We start from the raw sequence: 21,936 nt of genomic DNA, 5'->3' as shown, positions 1-21,936 counted from the left end.
TTATTTATTGCCTCAATTATTTATAGAACAACCTTTCTTTATCAAATTGAATTTATTCAATTAATCAATACATCAATTTCTTTGATTTTGCAAATTATATGTCACTTTCCCCGAATCGCTCTTCTACAACATCACTGCTCACGTTTGATGAATTTTCAGAACGTACAAGATTTGTCAGGTCATGTGTCACTCGAGTTATACGAACTGCTGCCTTGAACTTGATCGCTGCTTTTTGCTTTTCCATTCGCTTTTTCCACTGCAAATATAAAGAAATAATTACAAAACCAGTTGTATTTATGATCAATTGACACAAGAAATATACATAGAAAATATTTATCTTGGAAACTAAATCAGTTATAACTTTACAGACACTTAATGACACTTTCCAGATTAATTATATCGTCAATTATTACATCATGTCGGTCATTTTAAGAACACGTGCTCGCAATGAAATTAATTTTTAAAAGTTCGCGCATATTAAAAGTATCTGACGCTGATTGGGCGTATAACTAATCGAGATGTCTTGAAGGTTACAATTTTTTTCAATTTTTGCAGGTCCTACAAAGAAAATCACGTGTATTGACCGTTAATCAAACATTATTATTTGCGTAATGCATTGCGCAAATACCTTGATATAATTTAACTATTTTCTATCACAAATACCATGACAATCGAATGTTCATTGAACTTTCGATTAGTAAGATAAAGTTATTTAGATTATCTCCTTTTTATCTGGTTATTATTAACAATAATAATATCTTTTTGTAAACGTGCAGTTATTATTTATGATTTGGCTTATGGAAGTATAATGCTACAATAGTTTTAAGTCATTGAAGCGCTCCCACGTATATTCATTGAATATAGGTTTAAGGATAAGATAATGCGATCTATTCTATTAAGCCATTGTAGATAAGCGATGAGCGATCGAGAAAGTCGAAACATACTTTTGCTTGCTAATGCTTCGTTAGTTTTCGCGCAAGTTGGAACTGCAGTTTAATTTTTCAAAGCAAAATGTGTTCATCGTTAATCGCATCATGATCAAAATTTAAATAAATGAAGATGCTAAGAATAGCAATAAAAGTATCGTCGGGAAACATGCTATAGAAGTTACTGAGTCGGCGTCTACCACGCCGAGGCATAACCAATAACAAGGTTTGTATTAGAAAAGTTTTTTTAAAGTAATTATTAATATAAATGACATATTTTTTAAATTAAAGTTTAGTTCGCTCGCTGAATGTGTTTTCAATTCATTAACGTATTTCATCTACTGCAATTATAAATTCAGAACATGTGCGAGTCCTATGTAAATAGCAGCAATAACATTATATCAATCAGCTCGTAGCACAAATGTTTTTTCCTTCCTATTCTACCAATTCCTGAATTTTATTTTGATTTCATTCTATTTTAGTATATACATTTAATATTTATTAGGTAAAAAATAACATTAAGCAAACCTTCTCATCCCGTGAAGGGAGGTTGGCAAGATACTCTTTTATTTCTGGTTTATGAGGATCTGCTATTGCTAGTACTGATACACAGCCATCAACTGTTCCTAAAACTATTCCACGTCCATCATAGGTACTGTCAATAGCACTTAGTTCAGCCTGTACTCTGTAGTTGGCTATCATTTGACAATCTGATGATCTTATATCAATAATGGATTAGGCAGTTATATACTGATTTAATACTAAGTTTATATTATTTGAAATACATACCTGAATACTCTAATGGTCTTACGACCACTATGGTAATACAAAACATATTCATCTGTTCTATTAAACATTGAAATAATTGTGAAAACACCTTCTGCTACTTTTGGTATATAGGTCTTTATAGTAGTTCCTTTTTTCAATTCAATGAGTTCTAATCCACCTCTTTATAACAAACAAAGATTATATAATATTTCATTTTATCAGCGTTTGAATTGGCTTTAATTAAATTACCTGCTAGGAGCATACAAGGTGTATTTTCCATCTTTACTTATATTGCCACTCCATTTTGGAATGGAACGAATGATTTTCTTTTTAGTTATATCTAAAACACTACCTCTGTCAGAGCCAATGATGCCAACCCATGATGCTTTGTTTGGCATTGGTACAATGGCAATAATATCCTATAAAATTGGGTAATTGGAGTAGATAATTTGAAGTTTATTGTTATTATTTTTGATGTAGAATACAATAATATTTTATTGGATTCACCTTGAATCCTGGTAATTTAATAGGTATTTTACTAATATTAACTCCAGTTTTTGCATTGTAAACCATTATGCAATCTCGACTTCCTTTCTCTGCAGCTGGTACAACAAGATGATTCCCATCGCAAGTTATAACAACTTCTCTAAATGGAATACCAGTATTACTCCTTACAGGGTATTCAAAAATAAATAATGTGGTACCATCTTGAAACCAATGAAGATTATTTTTATGATTGTTAATAAAAAGCAAATTAACTTTGACTAAATTTTTTTTAATTACCAGGTATGCTTCTCATTATAAATGTAGCAGTAGTTTTTATTGATTCAATACCGGGAGAATTATTTGGTCTAGATACTGTAGCAAATCTTGAACCATCTTGAATAAGCATTAATTGTCTAACATCTGCTTGCTCATCTTTGAATAAAACTTGTTCTGTGATACGATTCCAAATTAATACATTTCCTGACTCAGTTGAAATAATATACCTAAAATTAAATTATTATTTACTTTTTCATTAATTGAGAAGATTGTTTAACAATTAGAAAATATTTACCTCCCATCGTGAGTTATACAAGCATGAGTGACAATGGCACCCAAGGGACTGTCTGCCAATTTTGAAATTAACTTGCCAGCTTGTATGTCCCACACTCCAACGCATCCTCTTGTTACAGTTACAGCGAGATTACAATTCTCTGCCAAACTTGAATTACAACACTTAAGAATTCCTTTCGACGAACTACTTTGTATTGACTATTTTGTAAAGTTACCTTAGCGAATCAATTTGGAGCTCATGCCTATCGATAACATGAACTTGCTCGAAAATATTATTAATATTCCACACCTTGACACTTCTGTCTATGCTAGATGTAATAACACTGTTCCAGTTACCAATAGTTAAAGCTTCTAATTGAATGATTCTTGCAAAATGAGCATCTAAAATCTTGACTAACTCTGGCTTATCCAAGCTCCATACGTACAAATTTTTCCTGCATAAGACAATCAGTACTGGATAATAATTACTCTTTGTGAAAAATTCGAAAAGCCATACCTGACACCGGCTACTGCGTATTTCTTTGTGCCGTCTATCATAATCGAGTTTGAGCACATCATTTTCGTACTTATGTTTCGAACTCCATTTGGAAGCATTAACACAATTGGCTCAGTTTGGCTCAGCAAGAACCAAACAACAAAACCATTACCCGTTGTGGCTAGCAATGTGTCCTCCTCCTTGTTAAGCTTCAGTTGCAACATGTACTCGAGATCGTCGTTGTACGTTCGCGGAAGTTCCAAGACTTCGTCCCACTGCGTTGAACCTTCGCTGATCGTGTATTTGGTTACTTTGTATACGTCTGTCGTTGTGCAAGTGTACAGAGTTTGCTTGTCCTTGGTCATTGCCATTGCACTGAAGCGCATAGACGCAGGATCAGTTTTGAAGTTCGCCACGCCCAAGAATAATTCGGCCTACCTGTGAAAGTGAAACGGTTCCAGAAACATTTTCTTCCGATAAGTATGCAGCAGCATCATCGGGTCGTCCAGATGATTCGTCCAAAATATTATTCTGTAGTCGTCCAGCGTTGTATATTCCAATTCTGCGGGAGATTTTTCCTCAACGACGCTCGAATGGTACATTCGACATTGTGTTACTTACCCAATATGGACCACTGATTCGTATCTTCCGGACTAGTGTGATTGCTCAGCAAGTTGCCTCGCAAATCGAATCGACACCAGCCGGTCTTACCGTAGATAAAAGCAAACTGATTCATGAGGTAGACGCCGCAGACTTTCGCCTCTTCCGGTAAGGGGTTGTCGATGATGACGAATTCGCTCGTCAACGTGTTCAAAACCACCGACTAACGCAAAGCAAAAGTCCCAAAAACTCGATCGCTGTAAATAAAGAACACAGAGAAAACGAAGTCTTCACCTGGTTGTTATTCGTATAAGCAGCAGCGTATCTGTTGTCCGGACTCATCACCAATTGCTGCATTATGCCCTCGATGCCAGGACTCACGTCCCTCGTCATGTCGCTGGTGCTCAAGTCCCAAGTGATGAACTTGTTCGATATCGACACGACGTAGCGGTAATCCGAGGTCAGGCAAAATCCGAACACCGCGAACTGGTGTCCCTCCAGGGAGTACTTGAGGGGTCCCCCGGGCGTGTGCAGACAGTGATAGAGCGGCAGGAGGGCGCAGTCCTTGGCGCCGTCGGCGTCGCAGGCGCGCAGCAGCATGCGGACGTTGACGTTGTTGCCGATCTCCGGCAGCAGTCGGCCGACCAGCTGCGGCGCGAGCATGTCGGGATGATTGCCGAGGATCGCGCCGCCGAGCCTCAGCGCGTCCGCCACCAGCATCAGCTCCCTGCGGGGAGGGGGCAATTTGGCGGCCGGTCACAGGGGCTGGCGTGGCGCGGCGCATACCTGACCAGATTCTGATCGTCGATGTTGAGACACGCGTCCTCAAAGTCGGACAGGACCGCCTGCAGAGGGCAGGAGCTGAGCTTGGCGTGCAGCCACTCGTAGTTGAAGAGCACGCTCTCGAAGAGGTCGTTGAAGCGGCGTGCCCGCACCAAGTGGTAGGGAAGCTCGCCGAACTGAAAGCGGTCGGTGGCGTTTGACTGGGGCTCGCGCGCGGGCGCTCGTCGCCGAGCAGCCCTATACCTTTCGCAAGTTGTATCTGGTGATGCTCCCCTCCTTCGAGTAAAAGGCCAGCGGCTGTTCCGGTACTTTGCGATCGGCCACGCCCTCCTTGTCCTGTAGATTGAACCTGCGCGTTCGAGGCGTCGGCTGTGAACCTACTCGATCGTCAAATCGGCCCACAGACGCGTCGCGTACCTGTGCCTCTGTATCTCGGTGAACTTGAAAGGCTTGGGCGTGCCGCCGCCCCAAATGCCAAGGTAGTAATCCGCGATCATCGAGTGGAAATAGGTGGCCAAGTTCAAGTTCTTGAAGTACCTCTCCTTGGCCGCGTCTCTGAACTGCCTGTGGTACCAGTTGAGCACGCTCACCCCGTCGGCCTCTCTCTCGCTCAGGTAGTTGGGCAGGTCGTTCCTGATCCTCGTCCAGAGCAGCGGCGGAATGCGCCGGACGGGCGGCAAGTGGTACTGGTAGACGTCGTCGAGCACCTTGTCGTCGAGCGAGATCAGATCCTCGAGCTCGGATTCGGACAGCCCGGACTTGGCCGCGGTGATGTAGGCCAGCGCGTGGAACACGAGAATCTTGCCGTGCTGCTTCTCGATCCTCTCGAACAGCATCATGATGCTGTCCATGACTGTGTTGGCCAGGTGGGTGTCGGCCGGCTTCGTGTAGCTGCGCCAGCGGCAGATTTCCGCGTAGACGAGCTTCACGAAGATCGGTAGCGAGCACTTGGAAATGGCGTTGGCGACCAGACGCCACTGATAGTTGTTGAGGTCGCGGTGCGCCTTGTGCATCCACTTCCTGTCGAGTCGACGCGACACACGCGAGTCTATCGATCGATCTCGTTCGCCGGCTCTCGCCTACGTACTTGACGATCTCCATGGCCAGGTCCTCGCCGAGAGCCGTCACCTCGATGAAGCAGTCCTCGTGGTCGATCATCCGTCTGAGCAAGTGGTAGTCGCGCGAGATCACGGGATTGGACTGCTCGGCTGCGCACGACAGGATCATCTTGACGTGGGCCGGCAGGCGCGTGGGCAGCCAGGACAGCTTGTTGCCTTGGGTGCCCGTCAGCTGGTCCACGCTGTCGAGGAACAGCAAGATCGGCTGCTCCGCCGTGGCCAGCGTGAGCAGGTGCTTGAAGTGGGCCGTCAGAGGCACCAGGTCGTCGGGGATGTCGTCGAACGGTAGCATGTAATTGTACGAGATCTGCGGGCAGAGCGGGCGACGTGAGAGCGGGCGTCGACGCGAGCCTCTCCCTCGCGCTCGCGAGACGCGTCGGCTCCCCCGACCTGCTGGCAGATGGAGACGAGGGTGGGCGTGAGCGCGCTGCTGTCGGGCGTGGTGCCCAGGAACTTGATCACGCTGATGGGCCTCTTGCCCTCGAACCAGCAGGCCTCCTCCGCGGCGGCGTCCTTGTCCTTCCTCGCGGCCCGCGGGTTCGACAGTCCGGCGCTTTTGGCCAGCAGGGACGTCTTACCGCAGCCGCCCTCGCCGTACAGTACCAGCGGCTTGTCGCCGCTGTCGAGCATGTAGCGCCGGATGCGCACCAGGTTGTCCTCTCGGCCGAAGAAGACCTACAAGCAAAGCGTTGCTCGCGTGGCGGGTCGCTCGGCCGACCGGCAGCCGCCGTCCCCCCCTCCCCCTACCTTCACGGAGTTGTTGCAGGCGTGCAGATGCTGCAGGATCTCCGTGATTATCTGGCCCTGCGCCGAGCTGTCCTCCTTCTTCATCGCTCGATCGACCAACTTAACGATGTTGCGGTAGAAATGCGTCACGAACTCCTGCAGGTACTCGCCGTGCGTCTCCGGATCCAAGCCCTCGCGGCCTATCCACTCGATCACGTACCTGCATACGCACCGTTCGCTTCCGTTAGACTCGGCGCCGACGCCCCCTCTCGCACTTGCGCTCACTTCTGGAAGTTGGAGTCCTCGATCTTGTTGGGCACCCTCGTGTCGCGCAGGTCCGACAGCAGCTTGGAGGCCTCGTTGTCCAAGCTCCTGTTCAGGATGTCCAGGTACAAGCTGGCCTTGCGCAGGTTCTGCAGGTTGATGTTGTTGATTATGCGTATGTAGGCGAGACAGTGGTTCTTGGTGTTCTTCACGTTGAGGATGCCGTTGATCACCTCGCGCTCGGTCACTGCGCGCCGCCGAGAAAGAGCAACGAGAAGCACAGACCAGTGAGAAAGAGCAGCGTCGAGCGATCGCGCGCGAGAGCTGTCGTTACCGGACATGAAGTAATTGTGCATCGTGTCCTTGTCGAACTTGCCGCTGTTGAACAGAGCCTGCGCGCCCTTGCGGAAGAGCTTCTGCATCTTGACCATCGTGTCCCACCAGATCGCCTGGTCCTCCTGCTGCAGCTTCGGTATCCTCTGCAACGAGAGAAGCTCGGCCGCGGGTCAGCGCAGAGCGAATACCAGCCGCAGTGCTCGTCTCACCTTGTTGTTGAAGTTCTTCAGGATGGAAGATATCGGCTGAAGAATACTGGTGGGCGGCACGGCGTTGCTGTCCTTCTTGTACCACTGGTCGAGCACGCTCACGTCGCAGCCCTGGACGTCCAGCTCGCTTCTCAGCATTTCCAACTCCGAGCTCAGCACGTAGGTCGGTATCGGCCTGTAGCCGTACTTCTGGCCGAGGAATACCTGCCCCACCGGAACGATCGACGGCTTCAGCGGAGGCCGCCAGCCGGCCGGCGACGGCGCTCGCTCTACTCACCACGAAATTCGGCCCCATAGACAGTCGCTGGCAGTTCTCGATCTCTCGCATGCACAGCTCGGTGGTCATGTGGTCGTCGGTCGCCTCGTCGCGCACGCCCCATCTCATGTCCACCACCTGTCACGCGCACAGTGACCTACAGTCGTCGTCGTCGTCGTCGTAGTCGTTGTCGTCCCCCCCCCCCCCCCCCCCCGCGACAGGCCAGGCTCGGCACGAGCAGCGCGTGCCGCCTGGTACCGCACTGAGGCGCTGGCGGCTCGGTACCAGATCGATTACTCTCGCCCACGATTCACTTTCAAGGTCAGCGCCGCGAATGTCGGAACGCGCGTCGGTTACGGCGCTACGTGCAATTCTCGGGCCTTTCGAAATAGACAGCAAAGGAATAATCCGAATATTCGCGTGCTCACCTGAAACTCCAAACCGTGTTTCTCTCGACAGTAGTCCTTCAACCTCGGGTAGCATTGCGCCATCAGAGTATTCCTCTCCATCGTTGTGTCTGCAGCACACGAAAGATGTATTACTAGTGTCGAACGTGCGAACGAAAGCACGAGGCAGCGACGTACCCGTGAATGTCGAGCTAGTGAAAATCCGGACGATCTTGGAGCTGACCGCGGGCAGCTGCTCCAGCGAGCCCGCGAAAATTCGGTCGATCGTCTTCTCGTCCATCGTGCCAAGCTTTCGAGCGCAATGCGGACGTTAACAACGCCGCGATTTGGTGCGCATCGCGCGATCAAGACTTGATCACTCCTCCCTCCACGCCGGATACATTAATTGTTCCACGCGTCCAGTCTGTCGCTCTCGTTCGCGACGCACTTGTTTTTCAATTTGAAATCGTAGCCGCGTCGAATCGCAGGTAAAGGTCTTTCGAGAGGCGCACGTCGCCCTGGACTGGAGTCGCGTGCAGACACTCAACTGACACTGACTCTCGTCACGGAGAGCTAGGACGTAACTCGAAAGCTCGGTTGCCATGGCCTTGTTTATCGCCCACACCCCCCTCACTAAAGAGACTTTACTCGCAGATTGATTATACTCCATGTGGGTCAAAGCAGATTACAGCGATATGCTTTCTCATTTCAGCAGTTGCATCCATCGCTTTCGACTACAGGGCGGAGTCCATAATCAAACGCAATGGCACCGATAGATCCAGCCATTCAAATGAACACCTATCGATCGCACGTCACCTTGCTGGCTGATCCGAACGCCAAGGACGAGACGAAGCTCAAAGCGGCACAGGAGATGTCGGAAAATTTCGAGGTGCGTGTGTGTTCGCGTGCGTCGCGCGGGGCCGAGAGGCTAAACACACCTGTTGTACGCCACTATCGATTCGCTCGACTTCCCATTGATTCCAGGTCATCCTTAGTTCGCCTCAATATCCGAGCTTCCTCGATCACATGATGAAGAATTTCCTGAAGATACTGCAAGAAGGCGAGCCGCTGTTCATCTCCGAGTACAACATCCAACTAGTCAGGAAACTGATTCTCGAGATGATCCACAGGCTACCAACCAATGATCACTTGAGGCCTTACGTCAAGCAGATACTCAGCTTGATGCTCAAATTGCTTGAGACGGAGAACGAGGAGAATATTTTGGTATGCTTGAGGATTATCATCGAGCTTCATAAGCAGTATCGGCCGACTTTCAATCCGGAGGTTCGTACAACATACATTTTACTTTTGAGATTCGATGTCTATTTGGATTGTTTTTCCTCTTGTAGATTCAAAACTTTCTACAATTCGTCAAATCAATATACAGTGAACTGCCCAAGAATTTGCCAAAGATCTTTGAGCCTCGGCCAGCGATCAGGGTCAAAGACTTGTCGGACATAAATGTCGAAGCATTGTTAAAAGAGACCTTCACTGTCACGCCGATTCAAATTGATAAACAGATTGATGGCTCTGAACTTACAGTAAGTGTAAACATAACTTCGGTGACGGAATTCGTTTCTTCGCTAAATAGAGAGTCGTAACGCAAAAACATGGGATCTCTTTTTTTTCCAGTACAATCTCATTCCGAAAGCTGTGCTGTCGTTGAAGGTTCTGCAAGAGTTGCCGATAATCGTGGTGCTTATGTATCAGATTTACAAGCAAAACGTGCACCAAGATGTTGCGGACTTCATACCGCTGATTATGACAACAATAACACTCCAACCAAGTCCGCAACAACGCGCCTCTCCAGGTTTCAATAAGGAGGTCTTCGTTGACTTTATGGGTGCACAAATCAAGACTTTGTCGTTCCTCGCCTACATCATCCGCATTTACATGGATGTCGTGGCGCAGCACAATAGTATGATGGTCAAAGGTATGCTGGGACTATTGACGCTGTGTCCAATGGAGGTAGCCAATCTAAGGAAAGAATTACTCATTGCCGCAAGGCATATTTTGGCCACCGAACTGAGGACCAAATTCGTGCCACATATGGAAAGATTGTTTGACGAAGAAGTGCTACTGGGACATGGTTGGACGACTTACGAATCGTTGAGACCGTTGGCTTACTCCACTCTGGCCGATCTGGTACATCACGTTAGACAGCTATTGCCTTTGGTCGATCTAGCTAGAGCTGTGCATTTATTCAGGTAAATTGTCGAAAGCTTAAAAAATTCAATTGCTGATGATGGATACGATAGTAAACCTTGATTTTCTTACAGCAAAAATGTTCACGATCAAAGTCTACCTACTTCTATTCAAACAATGTCTTGTAAGTTACTGTTGAATCTAGTCGAGTGTATTCGACAACGTTCCGACGCGGACAATAGCAACCAAGGTCGCGAGCTTCTCATGCGTATGCTCGAAGTTTTCGTGCTCAAATTCAAGACTATCACAAAATTGCAGATGCCTATTCTATTGAATAAGGCAAAACTACTTCCCGCTGTAACAGCCACTGAGCAGAAGCCGGCTAACGCTGAAGACACGAAGTCCAACATTGTTGACATGCAAGAAGACAATAGTAAAGAACCCATAAAGTCGAAATTTGGATTTCCTTCACAACAAAGTCAGAATTGTAATGTCGTTGACTATAGAAGTCTCGTTAAGACACTTGTTTGTGGTGTGAAGACGATTACATGGGGTTGCGCCAACTGTAAAACCGGTGACGTCCAGTCTAAACAGTTTCAGCCCAAGGAAACACTTGTCTTTATACGTCTTGTCAAATGGGCATTGCAAGCCTTAGATATTTATACAATAGGTCCGCCGGCGATAGGTGCACTATCTCAACCAGGCAGACCAGTACAACCACAAACAGTGAGAAGTAAAGAAGAAAAAGAAGTACTCGAGCACTTCAGTGGCGTTTTTTCAATGATGAATCCTCAAACCTTTCAAGAGATATTTTCCACTACAATTGACTATATGGTTGAAAGAATTTTCAAGAATGCTGCACTGCAGATTGTCGGTAACTCGTTTTTGGCTAACCCGACAACTTCGCCGATTTTCGCGACGGTTCTTGTTGAATATCTCCTAGAAAGAATGGATGACATGGGTTCAAATGTCGACCGGAGTAATCTTTACTTGAGGTTGTTCAAGTTGGTGTTTGGTAGTGTTTCTCTATTTCCGGCAGAAAATGAACATATGTTACGTCCACATCTCCATCAAATAGTCAACAGATCAATGGAGTTAGCTATGTCGGCAAAAGAACCGTACAACTATTTTTTGTTATTGAGAGCGTTATTTAGATCGATCGGTGGAGGTTCGCACGACCTATTGTACCAAGAGTTCCTGCCACTTTTACCTAATCTCTTGGAAGGTTTAAATAGATTACAATCTGGGCTACACAAGCAACACATGAAAGATTTATTCGTAGAACTTTGTCTAACTGTACCAGTTAGATTGAGCTCTTTGCTTCCATATCTCCCTATGCTGATGGATCCACTGGTATCAGCATTAAATGGTAGCCATACATTGGTTAGCCAAGGTTTAAGAACACTGGAGCTGTGCGTTGACAATTTGCAGCCGGATTTCTTATATGAACATATACAGCCCGTCAGAGCAGATTTAATGCAGGCACTTTGGAGAACGCTACGCAATCCTACAGATCAGGTAAATACATATTTAGATTTTTTACATATTTGTTCTCTTTGATTAGCAAAATCACTCGTAAATTTTTTTTAGGTTGCTCACGTAGCATTCCGGGTTCTCGGGAAGTTCGGTGGTGGAAATCGTAAAATGATGATCGAACCACAAAAATTAGAGTACAACGATCGCGAAACCAGTTCACCAGCGATCGTAGCGTTCTTCCAAGAGCCAACAAAAGGTATAGATGTCCCTGTAGAAAGGGTCATCGATACAGCCTTCTGTGCTCTTAAATCAAACACCACAGATCCTTTTTACCGCAAGCAATGTTGGGAAGTCATTCATTGCTATCTCGCCGCCTCTCTTCGGCTAGACGATGACAAAGCCACTCTGTACAAATTCTTTTCTCATCCGTCGTTCAAGGAAGGCACGATTCCTCATCAACAAGGGCCTCATCCCAAATGTCTCGACAGCGTAGCACGAAATGTTCAACAGACCGCACTTACGGGCTTGTTCGTGGCAGCTGCAATCAAGGAACTTCGACAGTCTGTTCTTGGAACGATGTTCAGTATCGTCCGTCATTACACGATGGTAGCAATCGCTGAGCAAGCTGGTCCGTTCTGTCTTACAAATAGGCCAAATCGCCCTCAAGGCCAAGATCCTTTAGTTCTTATCGATGCACTGACCGTAATCATGGGCCACGAGGAGAAAGAACTTTGTAAACCAGGTAACCTTGCTCTCGTGCTCATTCTCGAAACATCCACCAATATTCTCGGCTCCAAGGAGCGAGCATGTCAGCTACCTCTGATGGAATATCTTGCCGAGAGGATGTGCTCGTTGTGTTACGAGCGTGCGTGGTATTCCAAGCTTGGTGGATGCATGGCCATCAAGTTTTTGTTCGAGCGCATGTCCACGAAGTGGGTATTGAACCATATGTTCGTATTCCTTAGAGCTTTAATTTTTGTGATGATGGACTTGACGGGCGAGGTATCGAATGGTGCCATAGACATGGCCAAGACAAATCTCGAGAAAATGCTTCGAGTTTGCGTGAACCCGGGAATCCAAGAGCCAGGCAATGTCGATTTAATAGAGGCACAAAATAAAGCCTTGCATGATGTCACTCATGAATTAGTTAGACAGGTAACGTCTCCGCATACCATTGTCAGAGAAGAAGCTATGTCATCGTTAAGACTACTAGCCGAGATGCAAAATAAGTCTCTGACCGAAGTAATGGAACCTCATAAGGAGGTATTAGCAGACATGATTCCACCTAAGAAACATTTATTGAGACATCAGCCTGCTAATGCGCAAATAGGATTGATGGACGGCAACACATTTTGCACGACTTTGAATCCTCGATTGTTCACTATCGACCTCAAGATTGTCGAGCACAAAGTTTTCTTCGAGGAGCTTTTGATGTTGAACGAAGCTGAGGATATTACTCTGAACCGTCTTCCGTGTTATAAATCTGTGTCTAATCTCATACCTATCCGAAAATCTGCGTTGAGAGCTCTGGCTGCATGTCACTATATGATCGACAAACGCCAAATTATTTTCGAAAAGTTGTACGCTGCTCTCGAAAAGCCTAACACGGAATTACAAGAGACTGCCTTTGAGTGCATGCAAAAGTTCATAGCCGGATTCCCTATTGACATGGAGGCCGTACATGCGATTATGCGGCCGTTGCTTTTAAATTTAGGAGATCATCGATCTCTAAGCCTTAATCACGTCAAACGTTTGTCCTATTTGACACAATTGTTCCCAGGGACATTCAGTATAACTCTGTGTGAACAGTTGCTACAACATCTGAAAAAGCTGTTAGAGAATCAAATCAATGCACACAAAGGAGTTTCAAAGACAGGAGAAAATGAGCAAAAGATTGCTACGATCATTGGAATATTCCATCAGATTCCAGCAGCTACGCCTAAGTTCATTGATGTATTGTGCCGACTGGTTTTACAAACGGAAAAAGCCTTGCTTGTTGAAGCATCCAGTCCATTCAGAATACCGTTAATGAAATTTTTGTTAAGGTGAGTGTCGATTAGAAAAATGGCATGAACATTTGTTTGATTACCATTCGAAATATTTTGCTTGTACTTGTAGATATCCAACCGAGACTTTGAATTTATTCTTAAATGACAATAACGTGAAGGAACAACAGTGGAGTCGGTACCTCGAGTACTTAATAAAACACAAAGAAGGCAAGCCCTTCAGAGATGTTTTACAAAAGAGTACTGCACGCATAATCACAATGCTGCTAGCTCACTCGCAAATCAACTCGGCACTAAGCCATAATGAAAAGAGTGAGTTGCAGCATCAAGCTATCAGGATAGTCTCAGTATTGATCAAATTCGATGATCAGTGGTTGTCCAGCCAAACTCAACTTGTGACGGCGCTTCGGCAAATTTGGTGCAATGACGATTATCATATGCTTCATAAGAAAGTCGACAGCATTGACTTCTGCCACTGGAAGGAACCGAAACTCATAGTGAAGATTCTGTTGCACTACTTCTGTCATCACCCTAATGATATTGATTTGCTGTTCCAATTGCTAAGAGCAACTTGTGGCAGATACGTCCCCGACTTTCAATTCTTAAGAGATTTTTTGGAGCATACAGTCGCACAAGAGTACACAGTTGAGTGGAAGAGAAACGCGTTCTACAGGTCATTTAATAAAATTACCATTTTTGTCATTTCATCATTCGCGACATTTAGTAATAACGAACACTCATTTATTCTTAAATTGTACTTTACAGATTTGTTGAGCACTTTCCAACAAATATGACACCAGAACTCAAAGCTAAAATAGTTCAACTTATTCTTATTCCGTGTTTAGCTGTGAGTTTTGAGAAAGGCGAAGACATAAAGTTAATTGGTATTCCTTTACCACATCAAGACAGTCCGGACAATATTGTGTCTGTTTTTATTACCAAAATCATCGATCCAAAAAATCCACTAACATCGATCGATTGCGTGAGAATCGCTCTGTTGCAATGCTCGTGTCTGTTCGTGGAAATGGCACCTCAATACATTCACGACAGTTTGAACAAACGGCAAAGCAGTAAACTACGGAGCCTCATGACGTTTGCTTGGCCTTGCTTACTGGGGAAAAATTGCGTTGACCCCGTTACTAGATATCACGGTCATCTTTTGCTAAGTCATGTCATTGCTAAGTTTGCGATCCACAAAAAAATAGTTTTGCAGGTATGTAATTTTATTTCGCTTTTTCATTTTATTGAAATATTGCTAAGAAATGACGTTATACGCACAGGTATTCCATAGTTTATTAAAAGCTCATGCAGTCGAAGCGCGTAACGTTGTACGTCAAGCACTAGAAATAATAACACCTGCTATGCCTGTGCGTATGGAAGATGGGTTCAAGATGCTCACTCATTGGACGAAGAAAATTATTGTGGAGGAAGGTCACTCAATGCAACAACTATTTCACATCCTCCAACTAGTAGTCCGACACTACAAAGTCTACTATCCAGTGCGTCATCATCTTCTTAACCATATGGTCAATTCAATCCAACGACTCGGTTTTAGTCCCACCGCGACGATCGATCATCGTCGACTCGCGGTCGAACTGGCAGAGGTTATCATTAAGTGGGAGCTGCAGCGTATCAAAGATGAGTCCGAAAACACAGATCCGATCACCACGGCTTTAGCAAGTAGTGGTTTGAAACGCCCCAGCGGGGATGAACCCGAGGCTAAACGTCTGGCTAGTCAGGCTGGACTTGCTCAGGGAGCTGCTGCCACATCAGTAGCTTCTTCAGGTGCGCCTATAATACCCAAGTTAGAACCAGGAGCGACCAAGCCTATTGAACGTGCACACGCTGATGCGATACTTAACTTCTTACTGAGACTTGCTTGCCAAGTGAACGATGCCACAACTACTCAGGGTAATCCTGGAGAACAACTGTCGAGGAGATGCGTGGCTTTGTTGAAAATGGCGTTGAAACCTGACGTGTGGCCGCAATCGTGTGATTTGAAGCTTGGATGGTTGGACAAGGTGTTCGCTAGCGTGGAAACAACCCAGCCAAATTTCGGAAATATTTGCACTGCTTTGGAACTCCTTACCTTTTTGCTAACCGTCATGAAGAAAGAGCAGATTCTTTTGAGCTTCAAACCTCTGCAACGTGGCTTGGGAGCTTGCATTGCAAACACCAATACTAAAGTTATCAGGCATGTAATTTATATTTACATTTTTATCTTTGCAAAATTATATGAAAGATTTGTATAAAATATATTTTCAGACTTGTGCATGGCCTATTATCTCGACTCATGACAATTTTCCCAACTGAACCAACAAACTCGACAATTTCTTCGAAGCACGATGAACTGGAAATGCTATATGCAACGGTTGGCAAATTCATCACCGATGGTCTAAGTCTTTATGAAAAAACCGCTACCGCTCAACCGAGCTCTTTGTTCGGTACTTTAATGATGCTGAAAGCTGCTTGTACCAACAATCAGAGCTACATCGACCGCATGATTTCATCGTTCATGCGCGTACTGCTTCGTATGGCTAAAGACCATTTGCATCCAACGCAAGCGGAGAACAATCAAGTTGGCAGTGAACTGTTGATAATGAGTCTAGATCTAGTTAAGAACAGAGTCGCCGTAATGGGTGTCGAAATGAGGAAATCGTTCATCGGGTCAATTTTAGTGGGACTGATAGAGAAAACGCAAGACATCAAGGTGATGAAAGCAATAACGAAGATGCTCGAGGAGTGGATGAAGAATAAAAATCCTGTGTTGGCGAATCAAGCGCCAAGCATGAGAGAAAAAACAATTCTGATGGTGAAGATGATGCAATACGTGGAGAAGCGTTTCCCTGATGATCTAGAGTTGAATGGACAGTTTCTCGAGCTTGTCAACTATATTTACAGAGATGAAACGCTTAAATCGACGGAATTGACTGCGAAACTCGAGTCGGCATTCCTCAGCGGACTCCGTTGTATACAGCCTCACATCAGAGCAAAATTCTTTGAGGTATTCGACGGTTCCATGCGACGCCGACTTCACGATAGACTACTCTACATCATATGCAGTCAGAGCTGGGATGCAATGGGTCCACACTACTGGATTAAACAGTGCATCGAATTAGTGATTGTTACGGCTAATTCCACCGCTCAGGTACAAATGTCCAATCAAGATATATTGTTGCCAAGCATCAATTCATTGATAAACCAAGTAGATAGCGAGGAACAAAAGAGTTTTCTCATGTACTCATTGATTAAGGAAGAACCACAAGAAATGATGGAAACAGGTGAAATCAAAGATGAAATTATGGACATAGACTTGTCGAACATCGATCCCGTAACAACCCCTGAAGAAGTCACAGGTAACAAGCAAACGACTTTCACACAGCTAATAGCTAATCAAGCCGAATTCCTTGAGAACTGCAAACAAATCAAAACCGAGCAGCTGCTTCACGCCGCAGCCCAACTCTGCCACATGGACACTAACCTCGCAGAGAGGGTTTGGCTCGATATATTTCCACGACTTTGGAGTATTTTGGACGAACACCAGCAAGCCGTTACAATTGCCGAGATTGTTCCATTCCTCTGCAGCGGTAATCACGTTATACAAAAGGACTGCCATCCAAGCGCGATAGCCACTTTCCTGGAAGCCTTATCCCATTGCAATCCATCTGTACCCATGAGGCCTTCGATCATGAAGTACTTGGGAAAATCACACAATTTGTGGCATAGGATAACACTGAGTCTCGAGCAGATGGCTTTCGAGAATGGCAACAATCAGTCGAAAACGAAGCGTGACACTGACTGTTACGACTTCGAGCCAGACAACAGCCTACATACTGAAGTCCTAGACTCTCTATCGGATATGTACTCGCTGCTCTGTGAAGAAGACATGTGGTCGGGATTGTGGCAGAAGCACGCGCACTACAAGGAAACAGTACAAGCGATTGCTCTAGAGCAGCAAGGTTTCTTCGAGCAAGCGCAAGCTGCTTACGATTCAGCCATGACAAGGTACAAGCAAGACTACGTATCCACTCCAGCTCCATTCAAAATGCAAAGGGAAGCCTTGCTGTGGGAACAACACTGGATAAGATGTGCGAAAGAGCTCAACCAATGGGACTTGCTTCTGGAATATGGCAATAAGAAGTCAGAGAAGAATCCATTCCTTATTTTAGAAAGCTCCTGGAGGATTCCTAATTGGACACAGATGAAAGAAGCTCTGGCACAGATCGAGCAGCATTGTCCCAAAGAGATGATGTGGAAAGTGAATTTGTACAGAGGTTTCCTGGCCATCTGTCATACCGAAGAGCAACATCTCAGTGCTGTTGAACGTTACGTAGAACTAGGTACATTTAATTATTTTTATTTTTATAATAATAAGACCGATTCAAAATAGTATGACCGATGTTTCACATATTTTGTTCGTTTCTTTCACAGCCTCTGGACTATGCATGCGCGAATGGCGCCGCCTTCCACATATCGTCAGCCACATTCACTTACCACTGTTACAAGCAGCCCAACAGATAATGGAACTTCAGGAGGCGATGCAAATTCACCAAGGCCTATTGCATGGTCGTAGCTCATCATTGCACGACATGAAAGCCATCGTGAAGACTTGGCGCAACAGGCTTCCTGTAATCGCAGATGACTTAAGTCACTGGTCGGATATTTTTACTTGGCGCCAACATCATTATACTTTCATATCGTCCCATTATGAGGGACAAGGTGAACAGAATACACCAAATCACTCTATGCTCGGTGTTCATGCTTCAGCCCAAGCTATAATTCATTTCGGTAAAATTGCTAGGAAACATGGCCTCAGTGGCGTATGTCTCGATTCATTGTCGAGGATTTACACTATTCCAAGTGTGCCAATTGTCGATTGTTTCCAAAAGATTAGGCAGCAAGTTAAGTGCTACTTGCAAATGGCTTCTGTCTCTGGCAAAAATGAATTACAGGAAGGTCTTGAAGTAATTGAATCTACGAATTTGAAATACTTCACCAAGGAAATGACCGCCGAATTCTATGCTTTGAAGGGAATGTTACTTGCACAGATTGGAAGATCTGAGGAGGCAAACAAGGCATTCTCAGCAGCTGTGCAATTGCATGATACTCTCGTCAAAGCATGGGCTCTTTGGGGTGATTATCTCGAGGGCATTTTCACGCGAGATCCAAGACAAATTACCATGGGTGCCTCAGCAATCACATGCTTCCTGCATTCTTGTAGACATCAAAATGAGAGCAAGTCGAGAAAATACTTGGCGAAAGTTTTATGGCTATTGACCTATGATGACGAAAAGTCTTCACTCTTAGATGTGATTGATAAATATGCGGTCGGAGTACCACCCATACAATGGTTACCTTGGATTCCTCAGTTAATGATGTGTCTTGTTAGATATGAGGGCAATGTTATACTGAACTTGCTCAGTCAAGTCGGCAGAATGTTTCCTCAGGCGGTGTATTTCTCAATTCGAACATTGTACTTAACCCTGAAGATCGAGCAGAGAGAGAAATTCAAGAGTAGCGAACTAGGTGAGTTTGATAAGTACATCTTATCAAAAGTTATTTTTTATTTTATAATTCAATCAAAGAATTTTTATTAAACAATTAATTCTTTTTGTTACAGCGACTAGAGGGCTAGACACTCAACTACAAAGATTATCGATGCATCAACTTCCAAATCCAACTAGTCAACAAACACTGGGCCAGCAATCTCAACCGATCCATCAGCAAGTAAATCAACAACAGCAAGAAAAGACAAAGGCTACTCTTCCTATGTGGATGTGTTCCAAGATCATGCATATTCAGAGAGAAATACACCCTACGATACTCTCGAGTTTAGAGGGTATTGTTGATCAGGTAAAAAATTATTTTTAAAATAAGATCTAATAATAAGAAATGTTCTTAATTCACTTTCTGATTTTGTAAAAATTAGCTGGTCTGGTTCCGGGAAACGTGGTATGAAGAAATATTAAGACAGTTACGGCAGGGTCTGGCCAAATGTTACGCAATAGCCTTTGAAAATCGCATGGCTGTCAGTGAAGCTACGATCACACCGCATACGCTCAACTTTGTCAAAAAACTAGTTTCAACTTTTGGTAATTATTATTTCAAATTTTCGAACATTCTCATTCTTAATATTTAAATAACAAATCTATGTGTGTTTTACAGAAAATATTTCTTCTTCGCAAAATATAACAAACACCTTTGGATCTGCGGGCAATGAATCGCTAGCACGTAGAGCCCAAGCTACAGTTCAAGATCCTGATTTCCAAAAAATGAAAACCAAGTTTATTAGTGACTTTGACTTCAGTACGCCAGGAGCGCGACTTTTACATAACTTAATCAACAAATTCAAGAAATGGATCAAAATACTGGAAGGAAAAACTAAACAACTGCCAAAGTGAATTTTTCAATTACAATACCTAATAATAATTTGCTTTATGTTTATATTATAATCAATTTTTGCAGATCATTCTTGATTGAAGAAAAGTGTCGTTTCCTCAGCAACTTTACTTTGAAAACTGCCGAAGTGGAACTGCCCGGTGAATTTCTTTTACCAAAGGTAAACGCCAACCTTCTAAATCTCAAAAGAATTATGCAAAATATTCTCTTCATTTCTTTGAATAAATTGTATGGTATTATTTTTTAGCATTCCCATTACTATGTGAAAATCGCGCGATTCATGCCGCGAGTAGAAGTAGTTCAGCGGCACAACACAGCAGCTCGTCGCTTAAGAATTCGTGGCCACAACGGTCGTATTTATCCCTACCTTGTTGTTAATGATGCAGGATTGGGCGATGCAAGACGTGAAGAACGAGTACTCCAACTACTCCGCTTTCTCAATCACTACCTCACAAAGCGAAAAGAAACGTCTCGACGATTCTTACATTTCACCATACCGCGAGTTGTAGCTGTTTCACCTCAAATGCGTTTAGTAGAAGACAATCCAGCTTCAATATCATTGTTAGACATCTACAAACAAGGATGTGCTAAATTAGGAATTGAGCACGATGCTCCAATAGCCAGATATTACGAAAGATTAGCAACGGTTCAAGCAAGAGGTTCACAAGCTAGTCATCAGGTGCTCAGGGATATTCTGACGGAAGTACAGTCCAGTATGGTACCGAGAACTTTGCTAAAAGACTGGGCCGTCAAAACTTATCCAGGAGCAACCGATTACTGGACGTTCAGGAAAATGGTATGCCAATTCTAGAAAAACGGCTTTCTTTTGCATTTTTTAAATGGCTAATAAATATCCTGATTCGACAGTTTACCTTGCAACTATCTTTGGCCTGCTTTGCTGAATACGTGCTACATCTGACAAGATTGAACCCAGATATGATGTATGTTCATCAAGATTCGGGTTTGATCAACATTGCTTACTTCAAGTTTGACGTTGACGATACAACCGGAGAGTTAGATGCCAATCGCCCAGTTCCCTTCAGACTGACTCCTAATATTTTTGAATTCCTTACTTCTACAGGTGAAAGATTAAAAAATGTCTTTCATTCGACATGAATTGATGAATGAATTATCATTATAAAACTGTTATGTTGCGCTTTAGGTGTGTCTGGACCACTGACAGCAAGTGCAATCGCCATAGCACGCTGCTTAGTCCAGCCGTCATTCAAGATTCACACAATATTGCGAGCCATTCTTCGTGACGAAGTAATCGCCGATCATAGCAAACGACATGAGGATTCGAGGAATGTATCGGAGGGATCTACCGAGATAAAGGCTGAGTTACTAATATCAATGGTGACACGTGCTGTCAACACTATAGTAACAAGACTGAATTCCTTGGCTCACTTTGACGGTACAGACAGCAAAGTCAGCACCCTGGTGACGGCGGCTAACAGCCATGATAATCTCTGTCGCATGGATCCGTCCTGGCATCCGTGGCTGTAAAAAGCAAACGAAAATGATGATTTTTTACGTTTATTTGTACGAAGCTCTCTTCTGTGAATCGAGAGAAGCGATATAACTTTTCTTTGCCTCATTAATTTTAAAGTGTATATAACGTTGGAATGTCATTGTTAAAAAAGAATGTTTTTTCAATGTAGAATAATGCTCATATTGAAATGATATGCACGGGAATTTTTACTTATTGATAATAATGATGTTTAACGAAAATACCTTGTATATAATGTGAACGTGCTTGGACTAGTACAAACAGAACTTTTTTCAGTTTTTAGAAATATCACGATTTATTTTCAGTATTAAGTGTGCGTAATATTTACTATGAAACGTTTTTGTGTGAGGCAGACAATTATGCAATAAATATTTGAAAAACAAGACATTGGATTAATATTCACAATTAAACCTGAATTATACCATAAAAAATATATACTCACTTATCATTCAATATTAATTCGCAAGTTGCAAAGTTCAAAATTACATTTTTTTCAG

At 44.1% G+C, this 21,936-nt stretch overlaps 2 protein-coding genes across 4 annotated transcripts; one reads left to right on the top strand and one right to left on the bottom strand.

Moving 5' to 3' along the window:
- Positions 1–15: 15 nt before the first annotated feature.
- LOC131668801 (NACHT and WD repeat domain-containing protein 2) lies at positions 16–8,431 on the bottom strand. Of its 3 annotated transcripts, none has more exons than XM_058943239.1 (24): positions 8,102–8,431; positions 7,946–8,034; positions 7,539–7,655; positions 7,262–7,465; positions 7,051–7,195; positions 6,738–6,963; positions 6,474–6,672; positions 6,117–6,401; positions 5,696–6,033; positions 5,026–5,628; positions 4,852–4,957; positions 4,612–4,784; positions 4,120–4,552; positions 3,847–4,048; positions 3,664–3,787; positions 3,247–3,600; positions 2,966–3,184; positions 2,752–2,898; positions 2,478–2,683; positions 2,202–2,401; positions 1,944–2,113; positions 1,716–1,874; positions 1,455–1,644; positions 16–256 (listed from the first exon to the last, which is right to left on the bottom strand). In XM_058943239.1, exons 1-24 carry the CDS (start codon positions 8,202–8,204, stop codon positions 95–97), a joined length of 5,154 nt encoding a protein of 1,717 aa, XP_058799222.1. In that variant the 5' UTR covers positions 8,205–8,431; the 3' UTR covers positions 16–94. The 3 variants fall into 3 exon arrangements, with proteins under 3 accessions (XP_058799222.1, XP_058799223.1, XP_058799224.1); XM_058943240.1 differs by having other exon boundaries at positions 7,539–7,674; positions 8,102–8,127; XM_058943241.1 differs by lacking the exon at positions 16–256 and having other exon boundaries at positions 1,470–1,636.
- LOC131668799 (transformation/transcription domain-associated protein) lies at positions 777–21,808 on the top strand. Its single transcript, XM_058943238.1, has 19 exons — positions 777–1,152; positions 8,616–8,792; positions 8,888–9,187; positions 9,253–9,444; positions 9,536–10,110; positions 10,183–11,566; positions 11,639–13,569; positions 13,643–14,203; positions 14,296–14,743; positions 14,811–15,724; positions 15,796–17,870; positions 17,962–19,056; positions 19,151–19,383; positions 19,460–19,622; positions 19,696–19,927; positions 19,996–20,089; positions 20,177–20,725; positions 20,797–21,010; positions 21,092–21,808. The coding sequence occupies exons 2-19, from the start codon at positions 8,667–8,669 to the stop codon at positions 21,433–21,435; spliced, it is 11,430 nt and encodes a 3,809-aa protein (XP_058799221.1). The 5' UTR covers positions 777–1,152; positions 8,616–8,666; the 3' UTR covers positions 21,436–21,808.
- The last annotated feature ends 128 nt before the right edge of the window (positions 21,809–21,936 follow it).

This window comes from Phymastichus coffea, unplaced genomic scaffold, assembly GCF_024137745.1.
Source record: "Phymastichus coffea isolate CEN01 unplaced genomic scaffold, Cenicafe_Pcof_1.1 PCOF00083, whole genome shotgun sequence".
Lineage (NCBI taxonomy): Eukaryota > Metazoa > Arthropoda > Insecta > Hymenoptera > Eulophidae > Phymastichus > Phymastichus coffea.
The sequence above is the reverse complement of the archived record's forward strand: the minus strand, read 5'-3'. Positions and strand labels throughout refer to the sequence as shown.